Below are 18,102 nucleotides of genomic sequence, written 5' to 3' on the forward strand. Positions count from 1 at the left end.
ACACTGGACGCCTTCAAAAGGGCGCTCAAGTCCCATCTTTTCATCAAGGCTTTCGGCCCTTAAATCGATCTGTTGTTTTGTCTGTCTGCCCTTTGTTTTGTTTTGTTTTGTGTGTGCTCGCCCCAATTCCTGTAAAGCGACCTTGGGTCCCTTGAAAGGCGCTATAGAAATCTCAGTTATTATTATTATTATTAAGATCACCAGCCAATCAGGATTGGCGTAATGAGATTGATGCTTCTGTTTGCTCCGTGGTGAGGAGCGTCCCATAGTGAGACATCTCCCTACATGTTACTCTGAGAACTGGGGTTACTTTTCAACGCAAGGCAATTCAAAGTGCTTTACAAAAAATTAAAGACATTAAGCATTAAAAAAGAAAAGCTAATACAATAAACATTAAAAGGAAAAATACATGAATAAAAGTTACAGTGCAGTCTAAAATATGAATAGTTCAATTAAACATTAAAAGAAAAAGTACATGGATAAAAGTTACAGTGCAGTTTAAGATATGAATAGTTAAATAAAAAGCAGCGACAAAAAGAAAAGTCTTCAGCCTGGATTTAAAAGTAGTAAGAGTTGCAGCAGACCTGCAGGTTTCTGGGAGTTTGTTCCAGATATTTGGAGCATAATAACTGAACGCTGCTTTACCATGTTTAGTTCTGACTCTGGGGACAGAAAGCTGACCAGTCCCTGAAGACCTGAGAGATCTGGATGGTTCATAATTTAGCATGAGGTCAGTAATGTATTTTGGGCCTAAACCATTCAGTGCTTTATAAACCAGCAGCAATATTTTGAAATCTATTCTTTGACACACAGGAAGCCAGTGTAAAGACTTCAGAACTGGAGTGATGTGATCCACTTTCGTAGTGTTAGTGAGGACTCGAGCAGCGGCGTTCTGAATCAGCTGCAGCTTTCTAATAGATTTTTTAGTGAGACCTGTGAAGACACCATTGCAGTAGTCGAGTCTACTTAAGATAAAGGCATGGACAAGTTTTTCCAAATCCTGCTGTGACATTAGTCTTTTAATCCTAGATATATTCTTTAGGTGATAGTAGGCTGATTTAGTAACTGTTTTAATGTGACTGTTGAAACTCAGGTCAGAGTCCATGACTACACCTAGATTCCTGGCTTTATCTGTTGGTTTGAACATTGCAGACTGAAGCTCAGCGCTAACTTTTAAACGTTCTGCCTTGGCTCCAAAAACCATTACCTCAGTTTTATCTTTGTTTAATTGGAGAAAGTTCTGACACATCCAGTCATTGATTTGTTCAATGCACTTACTCAGTGTTTGAATTGGAGCATAGTCTCCTGGTGAAATTGTTACGTAAATGTGTGTGTCATTTGCATAGCTATGGTAACTTATTTTGTTGTTCTTCATTATCTGAGCCAGTGGTAGCATGTAGATGTTAAAGAGAAGAGGCCCCAAGATGGAGCCTTGAGGAACCCCACATGTCATATTTGTCAACTCAGATGTGTATTTACCTATAGAAACAAAGTTGTTTCTATCCTTTAAGTAGGATTCAAACCAATTTAGAACTGTTTCCGAAAGTCCCACCCAGTTTTCCAGTCGGTCTAGTAATATGCTGTGGTCAACAGTGTCAAACGCAGCACTGAGATCTAATAATACTAACACTGAAGTTCTGCCACTGTCTGTGTTTAAGTGGATGTCATTAAACGTAAGTAACCTATAGTTTCCCACAGACCTTATTTGGAGCTATTTTCTAAAATCCTATGGAGAAATCTCATTGCTTTTTTGTGGAGGGAAGCCATGCGCAGCTTACTTCCGGGTTTTAGGACACCTCACTGCAGCTCTCTCGTCTCCTCTTCACACACCACACTTTTCGCGGCACACGTACTTACAGCCAATCAGCTCTGAATAATGTGAGATGACGTATGGTGGGGATGGCAGCACTATGCCCCTTTGGTCATTATGTTTTTGCCACACACATTAAATAGGAAAATATTCTGAGCATGCGCAGTGTAGTTTTTACAGTCACCGTTCACTTCGAGAGAGAGAAGGAGGGGCAGGATCGGGTTTTGTCCCACATGGCTCTAAACAGCTCAATAGGTACACACTGTAGACACTAATTAGAAGAACACAGACTAAAACAGCAATGTACAGACGAATCAGATGATTAAACATGATCTTAAAATATATGTTATATATTTTTTTTTTGCATTTTGTTGTAATCATTATTTGTAATACTTTCTGCTGACACTAGGTGGGGCTGTGCCCCACCTGCCCCTAATGACCAGTCGCCCCTGATTGTGTGGCATTGGCACACAGCCTCAGATGGCATCTATTCAGAAGTCAATGCATTTTAACTATCTGTGCCTAAGGCTTATGTTGCAATTAAATAAAACAATATTACATGAATATATCTTTATAATTACGTATGTCCTTATTAATTGATATGTTTTTACTTTTTGAAAAGAGGGTTGTTATTCCCTGTGCTGTTTTTAAATGTTGCTATTTGCAGAAAACATGTATTCAGTGTAAACAACTCAACTTATCGAGTCAACATTTGGTTCTTTGCATAGCCTTTTATTTGGCAGGTTACAGCTATAATCAATCATTTCAAATGTTTGGTTCTGACCATCAGACGTCAGGTTGAGATGGAGGAAATGAGGATCCCCTGCTCTCCAAGCCAGGCAATTAGCATAGCATTCCCCTGTGTTAGGTACCTGCGATAAGAGGGCTAGTGACCAAGTGAGCTATGACATTCCATTGATCCAGAAAATTGCTGCAGAGCCAGCCTTGAAATTAGTTTAAATTGCTGAATCAAAAAATGTTATCCTGGATTCTGGCAGGGCCAGCGTAAACCTTATGCCCCTAATCCCCAGACCGATGTGAAAAGTTGTCAGGGATCCTGTCGCCCACCGCCACGATTGATGGGGGAATTTGGATTATGTGTGTCAGAGAGAGACACATGCAAGCAACTGGGATTTGACTTGGATGGCACTGATGGCTACTAGGGCCGTGACTTGGTTTCAAATCGGCAGGCTTTGGGAATTTCCAGTGAGATCTACAATTGGCTTTGTGCTTTTCAATTCAATTACACGCCAACTCTTTACTCTTTGACAATGTTCCGTTATCAAGCCCTCTTAGATGTGGGTTGAGTCATAAATCTGAGCTTTGACGCACAGTTCAAGGATTGGGGTGAATAATTTACCATCAGCCAGGTGTCTAGATTTTTGCTCTTTGGGTACTATGAAAATAGCAACAAACAGCAGCGTTCCAGTTGTAGATTGATGGAAGGAGGGAAAAGGCAGTAGTATGTCAAATGTAAACACACTTAATGTGGAATAAGTCCTGGTAAGCGGTTCACTGAAGCAAACGCAGGAGTGGATTAAAGTCAAATATATTCTCTTATGAGTTTAATCACCAGTCAGTGTAAAAGCAGTGCTTGACCAAGAAAAACAGCACTGCTGTGTTGGAAATTGTAGATCACATTTGTAATTTGGACAAGAAAATGAACACTCCTTGCTTTCAGTGACGCAAATGGTAACATGTCAAACTCAGAGGGAAGTTGATGTTGCAACTTTAAGAGGCACCCACACATTAGTTGGCACATTATGCTTTTCACACAGTGATTAAACAGGAAATAGACACAGCCTTCCTAACCTTGAGATCAGCGGCTGCTTGCAGCATGCTGCTGCCCAGATGTACAAAGACTGCTTACTAATGAACAGCTGAAATATGATTTTGACACCAATGTTAGAGCTGCAGATGTTGTTTTAACCTGGACATACAATAAATAGAGATAGAATAGATTCACATTTTGGATTCAAATAATTGCTTTCATGTGAACCACTTAGTTTAAAAATCTCAAAAACCAAGACAACAGACGGCATTTTATCTGCCAGTTTGATGGGGCAATCTTTGCACAACCTCTGTTTTTTCAGTTGTCTTTATCATGTCCCACTATGTCAGCTAATATAAAACAGGTCTCTTTTTTAAGATCTCTTTTTGCCTCATGTGGAAAAAAGTTCATCTCTTAAGTGGGTGAAGCTTTAAGTATCGTACATAATCCCTCTTGCTTCTGACAGGAATAAGAAACTTGCCCTTACAGACCACTCAACAGATTTTTAAGTTAGTGTGTGAAAATCCAGCAGGATAAGAGAATGCCCCACTGGATATACCAGGATTAGTATATCTATTGATTAGTGTCATCTTGAGGAACACGCAGTGTATTACAAGCACATTAGAAGACAGTATCTCTCCACATCAAAATGTGAAGCAAAGCAAACGAGCAAAGGCACTTCAAACAGCTGCTTAGCAGCTTACTGATTTGCTGAGTGAGGTTCTTCCCAACAGTTATGTAATATGTTCTCATTAGATCTCCAACATCAAAGCCACAAACAAGAAACCTTACCAAATAGGGCTGCAGACTTCACTTCTATTTTCAAGGAGAAACTTTAAATAACTCAAGATTACAAAATGCTGTGTAACTTCAGAAACAGCATGTGGGGTGAAGGAAGTGGCATTGTCGTTGCCTGAGCTCTGCAGGAGCAGTCCTAAGTGCTTTGTCTGCTTCAAGTCTCCCACTGGGGAGCAGAAACCACAAAGCCCGACAGTGTGTTGACTCTGCAATGTGTTGACACTGTCCCGTATGTCACACCAGCACAGGTGCTGAGCCGGGGCAAAAATAGCCAACCATGTCATGGTCAATGTCCAGCAAAGCTAAATATTTTCTAATTTCTAATTTTCCATTTTTAATGGATGCTATCACAGGACACATTGTGAAATAAGGGAAATAAAATCAAACACATAAATAAAATAATATATAAGTACAATGCATACCCAAGCATAATTTACATAGCTCTTCAGGAAGTTTCCAGATGGCTTGTGTGATAACTATTACCACATCTTATTTCAAACACACCCTAAAGAAAAGCAGTTTAGTCCACATGCTTTTTGTTGATCAGATTAATACACAAAGTTTTGATTGCCTTTTGCTGCCAATTGTGTCTCTCAGAATCCAAAGGGAAAAACCTATGGGAAAAACACAAAAGCAGTGTACACAATTTAAACCAAGGGATAAACTGATGTGTTTTAGTGGATGAGTACGGCAGGAATACGGTTTTATTATGAAAACTTCGAGACCGGAAATACTGTTTTCACCCGGTGAGGGTTGACGCTAACTTTACATAGGGGGAAAGACATACACGTTCGTCTGGCAAGACCTCAAATAATCTTCCTAATATCTATCAAACTATAGATCCTACACATCCACTGGACGTGGATTCTAAAAGTACAATATACTCTTCTCGCTAGAAATCTGATCAAAAAGCATTTTAATGGCTAAACTATCCTTCAATTTAGGATTTTCCAGAGAGGGTTATTTGTGAATATACGATCCTCCAGGGCATTTGCAGTCAACGGGAGCACTAGAGGTCGGAAACTTTAAAACGTGATTATAGGTCGTAATAAGCTGCTGAACAATCGACCTATTTGGTCGTAATAAGCGCTTGAACAATCAACCTATTTGGTCGTATGAGTTGGAGGACTTGTTGATCCATAATGTTAGAAAAACAGAAATCTTACAGGGTTTATGGTTTCATAAACAAGGTAAAACTGCAGCAGAGGAGATGTGAGGATTACAACTTGAACTGCAACTCAGACAGACAGAGCTCCTGTAATGAAAATGGTGAAATGTGTCTCTCCGAGCTCCACAGTGAGTTGAGCTCATAGTTGAGTGATATTGACAGGACATCTGTTAAAGCGGACCGGGTGAGGAACCCTTTGAGTAGGACTGAGAGCAGCAGCAGCAGGCTCGCTTGTCTGCAGAAACAGATGATGGATGCGTCCTTAGACTGTGGGCTAAGACACAAGCAAGACACTGTCACAGTGTCCGGACTTGAGGAAATATGACCTTAATAATCCCTTATCCTTTGGATTTCACTTTTTGTGTGAAATAAGTTCCGCAGCTTTGACCCAAATACAAACAAGCAGATGAACAGATTCAATGTGAAGAAGAGCCTGACTTCTGCTATGGTCAAACTGTTTAAAGATTTTAAAGACAAACAATCTGAGGTGCCTCATTAAAAGAAAAACAGTCTTCTTGGTCCATGTAGCATATTTCTGCTTTGCTGTTGATGAAAAGCTAGTTGAGCCTCACTGATAGGGCTTCGGAGTTGATAAATACAACAATGAAGCTCAGGACATATTTCCCTAGAAGCCCTAAAATAATACTTCCATTAAAACGATATCTTTTTGAGCACGGCATTGACTGTTGAGCATTGATCTGACCTTGAAACTCTTTGAGACACTTCTTTATCTGGCTCTAATATATTTGCCCAAGTATTCAACCTTTAAAACATTGAATTAAAAATGATTGCAATTCTCAGATTTTTGGTTACTTTGACTGCTCTTTCTGTTGATAGTTTGAAGGTCTGGGAAAATAAAATGATAAATATATTTGAAGAACTTGGTCAGGCTTGTTTTGGGTTTGAACCCCTTAAGGAAAGGACAACTACATCTGAGTGTGTATGTAGGATTCATAAAAACAGTTTGGCACCAACATAGGAACAAACATTATTTATAATTATAATAGTAATGTTTAATATAAATACTGCACACATGGTCAACCTATCGGACCTGACACTTCCTAATGCTGTTTAATAATGTTTTGCCCTGGGAGTATTCTGAATCATAATTATGAAAACAAACATTTGTGCATTTGCTATCTACATCTATGACAACAATGGGAATTATTATTGGACATGTTTGCATGACCCCTGAAGGGTGTTTGTATTTTGTGTGATTGAATATCTCATGATATCTGAAATACTTAACTAAAATCTATTTATGTTGACTCTTTATGTCAATTGTATTTTAAATTAGAAAACCTAATTATGTAATAATAATTCAAGGCAAATAATTAAGAACAAAGTTATCAGCGTTTAAAATGATTTTATCTCTCAATTATTTAATTTGTTTTCTATTTGGTTTAAGTTGTATTGCAGTTTGCAACAGTACTATAGTGCATCTCCCAGTGGAGGGAAATAAGAGTTAGTAGTACTAAGCTTTGAATAATGGCAAGAGAGGGCCTTGCTAATAGTTGGAATATTTCATGCTAAGGCCAGTAATAATGACAAAAGAAAAAAAGAGCATACCTTTTAGTTTGGTTCTGCAAAGCCGCTCTATCGTTAAGTAGTTGCTGTGCAAGGACCTCCAGGGAAATTAAAAACATATTGTGCCACAATTTCCCTGTGACTCAGAGCATCCCTGGGGAGAGGACTTTTAACATTTCTAATAAAGGAGACTTGAAATTATAGAGAGGGGACCTGGCATTGATTAAATTGGGGGTTTCAGTTGGGTCAACTTCTCATATTTATCTGTTTATACCCATGCTTTGGTCTCCTGTAAAGACTGTTTGGTGTATTTAGGTCACAGCTCATGGGTGAAACAAAGATGTGGATGTTCTCAAGTATGATACAGCGATGATTTATGTGTTACAATAAACAAAAATCATAAGGTGATAAAAACACATTGCAGTGCAGAAGGGCTAGGGAACATCTGACAAAGTTCTCTTTTATGTTACTTTGCTTCTATGAAATTTCATTAAGGGCCCTTTCGCCGTGGAGATTTTTCTCTTTAATTATCAGATTTTTAATGTCATCACCTCATTTGTCAGATTAACCTTTTGAGAGGGTGTGCAGTCCACTTCTGTTTTAAGAAGATTTTGTATCTTGTTCGAAAAAGACTTCCACCAGTATGAGTCATTATTTCTGCTTTACCAATCTACAAATGATCACTCACAAACTACCTGCCTTTTCGCAAGAGAACAAGCTAATTGCTAACTGGTTTCTGAATCCACGGCTGCCTCCCGGGGCGGCACAGCGTGAGTAACAAGTGGTTAAACAAGGCAAGACAGGCTGCTGCGACTTAGTAAGCTTGCTATAGTGGTAGATATCTCCACAACACTGTACATAAACATAATTGACATCAACGCTGTAACATCTTCATATTCTGCTGATAATATTGCTTCATTTTTCGTTATTAACCTAATCCATACCCTGTCTTACACATTGCACATCAAGTCAATGTTTGATAAGTTATTTACATCTACGATATCTATTGTGGCAATGTTTCAAAAGTACTACTATCAGCTTTGTGTGTCATGTTGCTTGTCATTTCATCTGGATGAATTTGCCTGCAGTGCTTACAGCGCAAGGATTTAATCAGTAATTTCCTGCTGTCATATCAATGGACAACTGCAGTTCATTGTGAACGTTATTTTGCTTTACCATATTTATAGCGGCAATATTATAGACTTCATGCTTCCAGATAACTTCCCATCTGCAATTATTTCCTTTTTGTCAATGGACTTTGTAAAATCTTGACAACTGTAAACATCTCTCTGTAACACATCACATCATCTCAGGCCTTTTACGCTGTAAGGTCATAAATGCAGCAGACTGCTTGATATTGTGATGATTTGCAGTTCTATTTCGTAAATGGCTTCGCCCTCTAAGGCTATCGCTATTGGGTTATCCCTCTGCGCCCCCGCGCAGCACTGAAACACTTGTAGTCCACGCCCACCCGCTAGGTGGGCCCCACCCTCGGGCCTCCTTCCGGTATAAGTACAGTCGGAAGGGGGCCCGGCAATCTGCTCCCTCTTTTCTTCAGCAAACCAGCACAGTTACTGAAGCACAGCAATTGAGAATCATCAGGACAACTGCGTCCGTGATTGTCCCTCATGTGGCTCTGGGTTCATAATGAGTTATGAGCAGCAGAGATAAAAGCAGCATGCGAATCCTGCCGGGGGTCAGAGCACGCGTACGCGGCTCTAAACTATGAAGGGCCGTGTAGGCCAAAATTCAAACTCACCTCACACACACACTACTGAAAACATTTGGCCTTGCACACACACTACTGAAATACTCTCACGTTCACTACTGAACACCTCACACACACACTACTGAAAACATTTGGCCTTGCACACACACTACTGAAATCCTCTCACATTCACTACTGAACACCTCACACACACACTACTGAAAACATCTGGCCTTGCACACACACTACTGAAATCCTCTCACATTCACTACTGAACACCTCACACACACACTACTGAAAATTAAGCCTCACACACACACTACTGAAATCATCTCACGTTCACTACTGAACACCTCACACACACAATACTGAAAATTAACCTCACACACACACTCCTGAAAAACATTTTACTGAAAGGTTCTCAGTAGGGAATGTGCATGTGTTTCACATATGTGTGTGTGAGGGGATTCTTGCTGTAACGGAAGTCATTCTAATGTAACGGATGTCATTCTAATGTAACGGAAGTCAGTGGTCTCTTTGCTAGCCCCGTTAGCTTCATTAGCTCCAGGCTGCTACTCCGAAGTGGTTGTTGTGTTGATGCCTGGTGGAGTATTCTTCATTGAAATATCGCACTTATCGTATGGCTCTGCGGTTCAAACAGACCGTCCATGAATGCAGTTTATTCGGTAAGTGAAATTCAAGCACTTTATTTCTTACTTGTCTTTTTATTCAGCTAACAAGCGAGACGAAGCTACATCTGTGCTAACGATGCTATCCGTAGCATACAAGTTAAAACATAATGGAGAAGTGTAACACATTAAGAAGGTTTATACTGTAAAACATAAGGCTTCTCGGTGAGGTTGGTCAAATAAGGTCATGCTTGTACATTAGTTAGTTTGCTAGTTAGGTAACTGTATTCATTGTTATTGTTAATTTAAAATAGCTATGCTCGACGATGCAGACAGCTAGTGTCCCATTAGTGTTGAAGAGCAGAGTACTGTATGAGATTAACCTCACTATAAGATCTGTGTATCTGAAACATATGAATCTCACATTTCCAGTTGGTTCCAGAAATAACGTTGACGTAGATATTGCAATATGGTTTGAAACTAGCTGGAAATAAGGTCTGTGGTTGAGACGCATTTAAGAGACGGGTCACGTTTTGTTCAGCCGGATAATATCCACACGTCTACCCTACTTTTATAATTTTCAAATCATAAATCTAGTTGCCAGAAGCAAAATGCTAATGGTATGCTTAAAGGAACTGCAGCTGCTTCAACGTCACGCCGATTTAAGATCCATATTCAAACATACAGATTATAAATGGTACAAGTTGAAGCGTTTGTTTGAACAGTTTGCAGGAACTTGCTTTCAAGCAGAACTTGAAAATGTACATAAATAGCTGTTAATAATGCTAACTAGCGAGCTAGCTGTGTAGATCTACTGCACTATTTACTACAGCCCGGTGTTCCGGTTTAACTGGTTCCCCGATCAACTGGTTGACAGATGTGGAGGCGTGGCCTTCGACAGAGATACACATTTCGATCGCTTCTTCTGTCGTTTACATACATCTTTTGGTATATTTGGCTGGATAGGAACACTTTGATGCACATTCAGTACCAGTGTGTGAGGTTGTAGTTACGATGGCGATATCCGGACGCGAACAGCGAGGACTACAAAAAGAAAAACGAGTTGACATGGGCATGTCTGTTCAAAACATTGCGAGCTCCAATAAATCATTTAAACCAGCTATTGTTGGCAGACTTATTACTGAATATCGTTCTTAATGTGATACCAAGTCCATCTGAGACCCGTGTACACCTTCAGACAGCCTCCAAGTGAAGCACACGTTGTTTACTCACAGTTTGAAAGCAGCGTGGAGAAGTCTTCAGCTGTGTTAAACTGTGATCCGCTCGAATAAATCCTTAAAACCAGCTATTGTTGCCCGAATTATCACTGAATATCGTTCCTAATGTGATACCAAGTCCATCTGAGACCCGTGTACACCTTCAGACAGCCTCCCAGTGAAGCGTACGTTGTTTACTCAGAGTTTGAAAGCAGCGTGGAGAAGTTTTCAGCTGTGTTAAACTGTGATCCTCTCAGGTAAACTGTGATTCGCTCAGGGGAAATGGGATCCGCCCAGATTAAACTGTGTTACATCTTCTGTGGCTATCTACCAGCGATCATGTTTAATATGAAAGACACACACATATACATCCCATATAAAAACGCCATTCTGCAGCACTCATCCAGATAAGATGTGACTGTTAACTCGTTTTGCAAAGACAGCAGCAGAAATGTCATTGCTGCATGTGCAGGGATATTTAGACTTTAAAATGCTGATGGGTCATTAATCTTGGTCTCGGCAAACAATATTAGGAATCCTCTATTCAAACTACATAATATTCAGTGTCCATCGACATGAAAATAACCAAAAAGTTCATGCTGGACTCAAACCCGAGTCCCAACAGCAAAAGTCACTCCAGCCCTGCGCGTTATGAGTGCGCCACGGATCAACACGAAGTATTGAACCTTTTAGATCACACTTGTTAAAAAGTTCCAGAAAAATGCAACCCGACCATCATTTATAATGTGAGCAAATGTATGTACACTTTAAGCCATATAATATACATATTATAATATAGTATACTGACTGAGGTCTGTATCAAGCCTCATTAAGACCCACCGTGATCAGATATTCTAGTTTATCAGCCTGCGAGCCCACATTATGTTGTGATAAGTGTTAGTTTTACATATAAGTGTGTTCTAGTGCACACATTAAGTTCCAATATGCAAATCAGGCCATGTGTTTCGTGATATTTGCCATGCAACATTATGCTGTACAATATAATATAATATGACATTATGCTCACAATATAGACATTTTTTAAACGCTAACTTTCTAAATAGGCCTTCATTTCCTTTTGCTCTGTCTGCTAATGCAGTAGCTGATCGGATGTAAACCTGGACCAAAGCTGTTGCGCTAGAAACAGAATGCAATTTACAAAAAGGTTTATATTCTAGCAATACTGGCTGTCTTTTCTGTCTTGCGAAAGACTCACCAAAATAAAAATACTTAACAGCATAGGCATCATGTCCCCTATTGTGTGCTAAGGGCTAATCTTACATATTGCAACTATAATAACAGTGGCCAAATTCATGTTCTAATGTGCAATGCAAGCTTTGCTTCTGTAGCCTATAGTAGACTTACTCATTAGTGTGACAGAAGGAAAGACAACAACAATGATAGCAATCAATAATTAATGAATTTGAAAAATATTAAAATGTAATGAAAAATCAAGATCAGGATTACAATTATTAACTTCATTAATTATTTAAACGTGGTGCCGACTGACCTGTTCTTTACACGTGGTCTCTATGGTTACCCTAGTCTACAGGGATAGCACTTTTTAGTGTATATTCCTGTTTCCCACTTTTTTAGGAGAGTGCATTGGTGCATTTACGTAGTCACGTTGTGCCTCTTCACTTTTAAACTTTTAAAAAGAAACATTATTGACTGATAGTATCAGCTTTATTTGGCAAGTATGTATACAATTACAAGGAACATGGCCTTCTGTCCTGTTGGGATCCAAACCACACAGTGATGGATGTACTGAGAACAGACTGGATTATTGCAGAGTAATAATAATACATTATATTTGTATAGCGGGTTTCTCCAACTCAAATACAATTTACAGTATGAGGGAGGGTAGACAAACAAGGATAGGCAAACAAATGAATATAGTAAAGTAAAATAAACCGAAAAGGCAGTCAAGAGGAAGTTGATTGAGAGGGGGGGGGCTTATGGGTAGACAGAGTAGAGAGTACGGATCAGCAGCTCCTGAGGCAGGTATACTCTGGGCTGGTGCAGGAAGTGTTCTGCCATCAAGACTTGCAGGATGGGCAGAAATACTCATCCTCTGTGGGGGAGGACAGTCCCACGCACCCTATGTGGTACCACATATTGCAGGTGGTGCACTCAATCTGACAGGGAAATAGAGAAATACTTTAGAATACTGTCAAACATTTTGTCAGGTTCACATCACTCATCCTGATTAGGATGTAAAATTAAGCCGTTTTAATTTCCTTAGACATTATTTATTTACATAGTATGGCAATGGGTGTCATATATAGGGTTACAATCTTAGCTGTGGTCCTTTCTGTTTGGAGTCTGTGTTGGTATGTTCCTTCAGCTGCTCCAGTGCCCACCGAAAGTGCAAAGACATGCAAGTTAGGTGAATTCAACTATACATTTGCAATAGCTGTGTGATAGTGAGTGTTCACCCAGTGATGTTGAGGTAACCTATCCAAGGTGCATCCCAGTCTTCCAGCAGAAGGACATGAATTTCTCTACATACCCACGTATCGATGTCCCCTTCAGCCCCCGAGCTGAGCTCCCCACAAGCCCTACAGAGCTGGGATAGGTCATCTGCAAAAAAGAAGATAATGTAGTTTAATGGCAATATAGACACATTCAAGTTTACCTGGTAGAGTTCTGTATACCTGAATTTGTCACCAGCGACATTGACATGTCCAGCCGCAACATGGCCACACCCTTCTGGTCAACAGCGTAGTCGATATTTTGGCCAGACAATATCTGCTCTGCAAGCTAAAAAGTGTCTGATAAGTATCATTTTGAGGACTTTTTAATAATGACAAATAGCTCCAGATATAATCAAATGTTTACCTTGCACACAAACACCCCGCATGCCGATGAGTCCTGTTGCTTAGGGTGAGCAACGGTTGCGCATGCCCATCTCCCTATTTTTGGACACTTTTTGCGGACCAATGCTCTACACACAAAACACACATTTATTACAGTTTGCCAATTTTAACATATGCCAAGGTAAAACCATTTAATTCAAGATCAGTTGAATCCTGTTAAAGGACAAAAATGCTTGAATGACCTTTTTGTTGCTCCCAAAAGATGATCCATGGTGTATGAATACATGTATTTGTCTATTGCACACATCCAAGCTGACATTTCATTCACCTTGTTACGTCTTTGCATTTTTGTATCTGTGCGTCTGTGGCCCCAAATGGGTCGACGAACAGGGACCGCCTCTCCTTTAGGTACATGATCTATGGAAATGCAAATACTAATTATAACCAACCCCTACATCAGATAGTGTCATGGTTCCGTCTAGATCTGTTTATGTTGAGGATTACTTACAATCAACGTCCAGTGTCCATGGCTGCAGACCACTCCAACAGCCACATCGTATTTTAAAAGGTCCAACTAAAAAAATGATAATAATTACGACAACTAATACACTAACATAAGTATGTATTTGTGTGTATGGACATACAAACATACATATACACAAAACACATAGGCCTACTTATGTACAAAAAAAGAAATCCTAATATATAGTCCTACTCACACTTCTCAAAGAACCTTTGTGGGTTCCCTCCCAGAGCGACGTCATAAGGTAGGAGTCCAAGGTAAGAGCGCCAGCTTTCCTTCCTACCATGGTTATGTATGAATTGACGATCTAAGAGTACAAAAATAACTTGTGATACAATCTAAATAAATATCAGTCCAATATTCTTTTGTTTTGTAACTTACCTCTCCCTCCAACCACTTCCCTGGGGCCAAGTCCATTAGGTTCTCTGAATATACTTTGTATGGCCCAAACTTGCACCAGAGCGTCTGCTTTCTCCTCCCTGTCCATATTTGTCGGATTACTGGAAATATAGCAATGGAAGTTATTTGTGAAATGCATCATTTGGAGTGTACTTTCTGTCTGTTTACTTACAAAGTTCAGGATCCTTTGGTGCCATTTGGGCCTCGCCTTGCTGTGTGGTGGGTGTTTGTGTGGTGGGTGTTTGTGTGGTGGGTGTTTGTGTGGTGGGTGTTTGTGTGGTGGGTGTCTGTGTGTGCTGTGGACCAGCCAGAGGAGAGAGATCGGACAACTTTTGTAGTTTGGCAGGGATCCTCTCCTCTGGCTGGATATAATGTGTTAAATGATCAATGTTTGTCTGGAGCTTTGTGGTACCCTTAGCGAGTACTGCCTTTTTCCCCTCCAATTCCAGGATTGTGTAGGGTCCCAACCAGTCATCGTCCAGCTTTCCCCCTTTTCTTTGCTCCTGTCTCACGTTCCTCCGCAACACCTGGTCCCCTACTTGGAAGTTGTCCTCCTGGCCCTTTTTCACTTTTCTTTTGCGGACGTTGTCCTGGCTTCGTTTCATATTTTTTTTCACCTCTGTGAATACAGCCTTCTGTTTGTTCAGGCCTTCGTGGATCTCCTCCGTTGCGACCAGCCTGCTGACTTTGTCTTCTTTGACCTGCAACAAATCACAGTTAGAATTTTAGAAGACAGATGATCCAAATGAAAACGTTTGAAACGGATGACAACATTAGAACATCTTACCAGGTACTCCTTTGGCACCTCGGAGGGATACCTAGCCTCCCTTCCAAACATCAAATAGTAGGGGCTGTATTGTGTGGTCAGCTGCTTCTTTGTCCGAAGACCAAACATGGTGGACTGCAGAACCTGGTCCCAACGTTTGGGGTGACCAGCCACCATTTTGTTCAATGACCTTAAAATGCAGAATTCAAGTGTAGGCATGAGGAAGCAGGAGAGCTTATGGGTTCTCATGTATGATAAAGCAACATATTCATTAGGAAATGTGTTTGTAATTCTATGAAGAGCGTGAATTCCATCAGGTATTGAAAACCAATACCTCTGGATAGTGCCGTTTAACTTCTCCACAAGGCCATTGGTCTGTGGGTGGTATGCAGAGCACAGGCTTCTTTTTATGGCCAGTGTCTCACACAGGCCAGAGTTGACCTTGAAATTATCATTGGGACAAACAAGCAATAGATTAGCACAGCAACTACAGTTACATATTGGGGATTCATACTGCATCAACACTACCTTGTTGCAAAACTCTGAGCCCTGGTCTGTTAGCAGTCTTTGAGGTGCACCACATTTGTAAAAGAAATCTAGGATACAATTGGTCACCTCTTCTGCTGTTTTAGTCTTAAGTGGGTAGGCCTCTGCCTCTGGTGTTTATATGACATAATATTAGATGTATTAGTTTTACCATAGCATATTATCATTGTTTTCTAGAGTCCATATGCATCCATACCCTTTATCGTGAAGGTGTCAGCTCTCCTCTTCATGACATACTGCTCTTTCTTGGTTGACCCCTCAGGATACTGGTGGTGGACTTTCAGATCCAGAATTTGTTTTACAATTCTGGGATCCATTTCCTAACGCTCTCTGTCCCTCCTCCTACTCCAACACCTACTTACACCTGTCTCGCCTATGCGCCTACTCCTGCCTACCTACTTACCCTCACGTATTCATACACAAACAAATTAATACAACAAAGACAAACAAACAAAGTGACAAATACACGGAAACGTACAATACCAGCCTCTCTCAAATACACACAGTTGCACCTCAATTACTCACCCACAACCACTCACCAGGACAATCACTCTCACAGGCAACGCTCAATCACTCACTATATCTCACTTTCACTCACTATCTCACTATCTCTCGCTATCTCTCTCTTTATCTGTCTATCTATCTATCTCTCTATCTCTCTCTCACTATCTCTCTCTTTATCTGTCTATATCTATCTATCTATCTATATCTATCTCTCTCTCTATCTCTCTCTGTATCTCTCTATCTCCTCACTACCTCACAACATTGTGAAAGGTTAATCAAATTTATATAGACTGGACCCATGCCCCAATTAATGATAATTCTGTACACCTGATACCCGTTTATACAAGTATAAACGAGTATCAAATCGAGTCGACATCATATTAATAACGATATATGATACAAATGTAAGACTGACAACAAGAATAGTTTGTAAAGGATTTATTGACGTTAGAATTATTAACAAAGCACTTATATACTAATAAAGGAATGGCTTATCTAAAGCCAGTTGAGTAGCACTTTAAATGTTTTGGCTCTATGAAACCTGATGTACTTTATGATTCTGTTTTCTTCAAGTTTGTATCTTCTTGGTCTTATGCACTTATTGTAAGTCGCTTTAGATAAACGTGTCAGGTAAATGCAATATCATATAATATAATTGACATGAGTGTTTTGAACACTGTTATTTTATTCTGGATTCTCTGGGTAGTATCGTGTTAATCCGTGGCGCACTCATAACACAGCTGAAAACTTCTCCATGCTGCTTTCAAACTCTGAGTAAACAACGTACGCTTCACTGGGAGGCTGTCTGAAGGTGTACACGGGTCTCAGATGGACTTGGTATCACATTAGGAACGATATTCAGTGATAATTCGGGCAACAATAGCTGGTTTTAAGGATTTATTCGAGCGGATCACAGTTTAACACAGCTGAAGACTTCTCCACGCTGCTTTCAAACTGTGAGTAAACAACGTGTGCTTCACTTGGAGGCTGTCTGAAGGTGTACACGGGTCTCAGATGGACTTGGTATCACATTAAGAACGATATTCAGTAATAAGTCTGCCAACAATAGCTGGTTTAAATGATTTATTGGAGCTCGCAATGTTTTGAACAGACATGCCCATGTCAACTCGTTTTTCTTTTTGTAGTCCTCGCTGTTCGCGTCCGGATATCGCCATCGTAACTACAACCTCACACACTGGTACTGAATGTGCATCAAAGTGTTCCTATCCAGCCAAATATACCAAAAGATTTATGTAAACGACAGAAGAAGCGATCGAAATGTGTATCTCTGTCGAAGGCCACGCCTCCACATCTGTCAACCAGTTGATCGGGGAACCAGTTAAACCGGAACACCGGCTGTCCGCAGCCGACTTTATAACAGTATTAAGTGAAAACCATTCAAAATATTTTATAGAATAAATCCGTTATCCAAATCCCATAAAAACACAAGACAACCAGCAATTAGACAATACCCTGTGTCGTATTTTTGTCGGATGAATGCAAGCTGATATTGTCACTTTTTAAAAAACCTAAATAAGGGTTGTTCCCTCTTGTTTTCTCTGTTAGGATAATACTACAGAAAATGGGCTCCGCGGAAGGTGACACCCTTGCAAACCAAAAAAGAGAAATACAAGTATTTGTATTCCCCCCGGTCTGCACGTTTAACGTTGCTTAAGGTAAGTGAACATGAAACTATTCAGCATCACTTTCAATAATAATCTACGGTATTTATTGAGTTTTGGGATATTACTTGCATACAAATCTATACATGCCTTAAGGTTTCTAAAACATACAATATGTGGTAAATTCAACAGTGGACCCAGCAAAGATTCACATTTTTGCACAATTTGTTATTGATTTGTTGCTGTTACTTAATTATACTTTTAATAAATTCAAGTCAAGCTTAGTTACATGTGA

General features: G+C 40.0%; 2 protein-coding genes across 3 annotated transcripts in view; one reads left to right on the plus strand and one right to left on the minus strand.

The window, feature by feature from the left end:
- asic4a (acid-sensing (proton-gated) ion channel family member 4a) overlaps nt 1-18,102 on the plus strand; it is a 120,313-nt gene that overhangs the window by 57,299 nt on the left and 44,912 nt on the right. The gene's annotated exons all lie outside the window — the stretch shown is intronic.
- On the minus strand, nt 13,926-15,207 carry LOC139435994 (uncharacterized). The gene is made up of 5 exons (XM_071207117.1): nt 15,157-15,207; nt 14,542-15,070; nt 14,352-14,470; nt 14,167-14,277; nt 13,926-14,021 (listed from the first exon to the last, which is right to left on the minus strand). The coding sequence occupies exons 1-5, from the start codon at nt 15,205-15,207 to the stop codon at nt 13,926-13,928; spliced, it is 906 nt and encodes a 301-aa protein (XP_071063218.1).

Source organism: Pseudochaenichthys georgianus, chromosome 21, assembly GCF_902827115.2.
Source record: "Pseudochaenichthys georgianus chromosome 21, fPseGeo1.2, whole genome shotgun sequence".
Lineage (NCBI taxonomy): Eukaryota > Metazoa > Chordata > Actinopteri > Perciformes > Channichthyidae > Pseudochaenichthys > Pseudochaenichthys georgianus.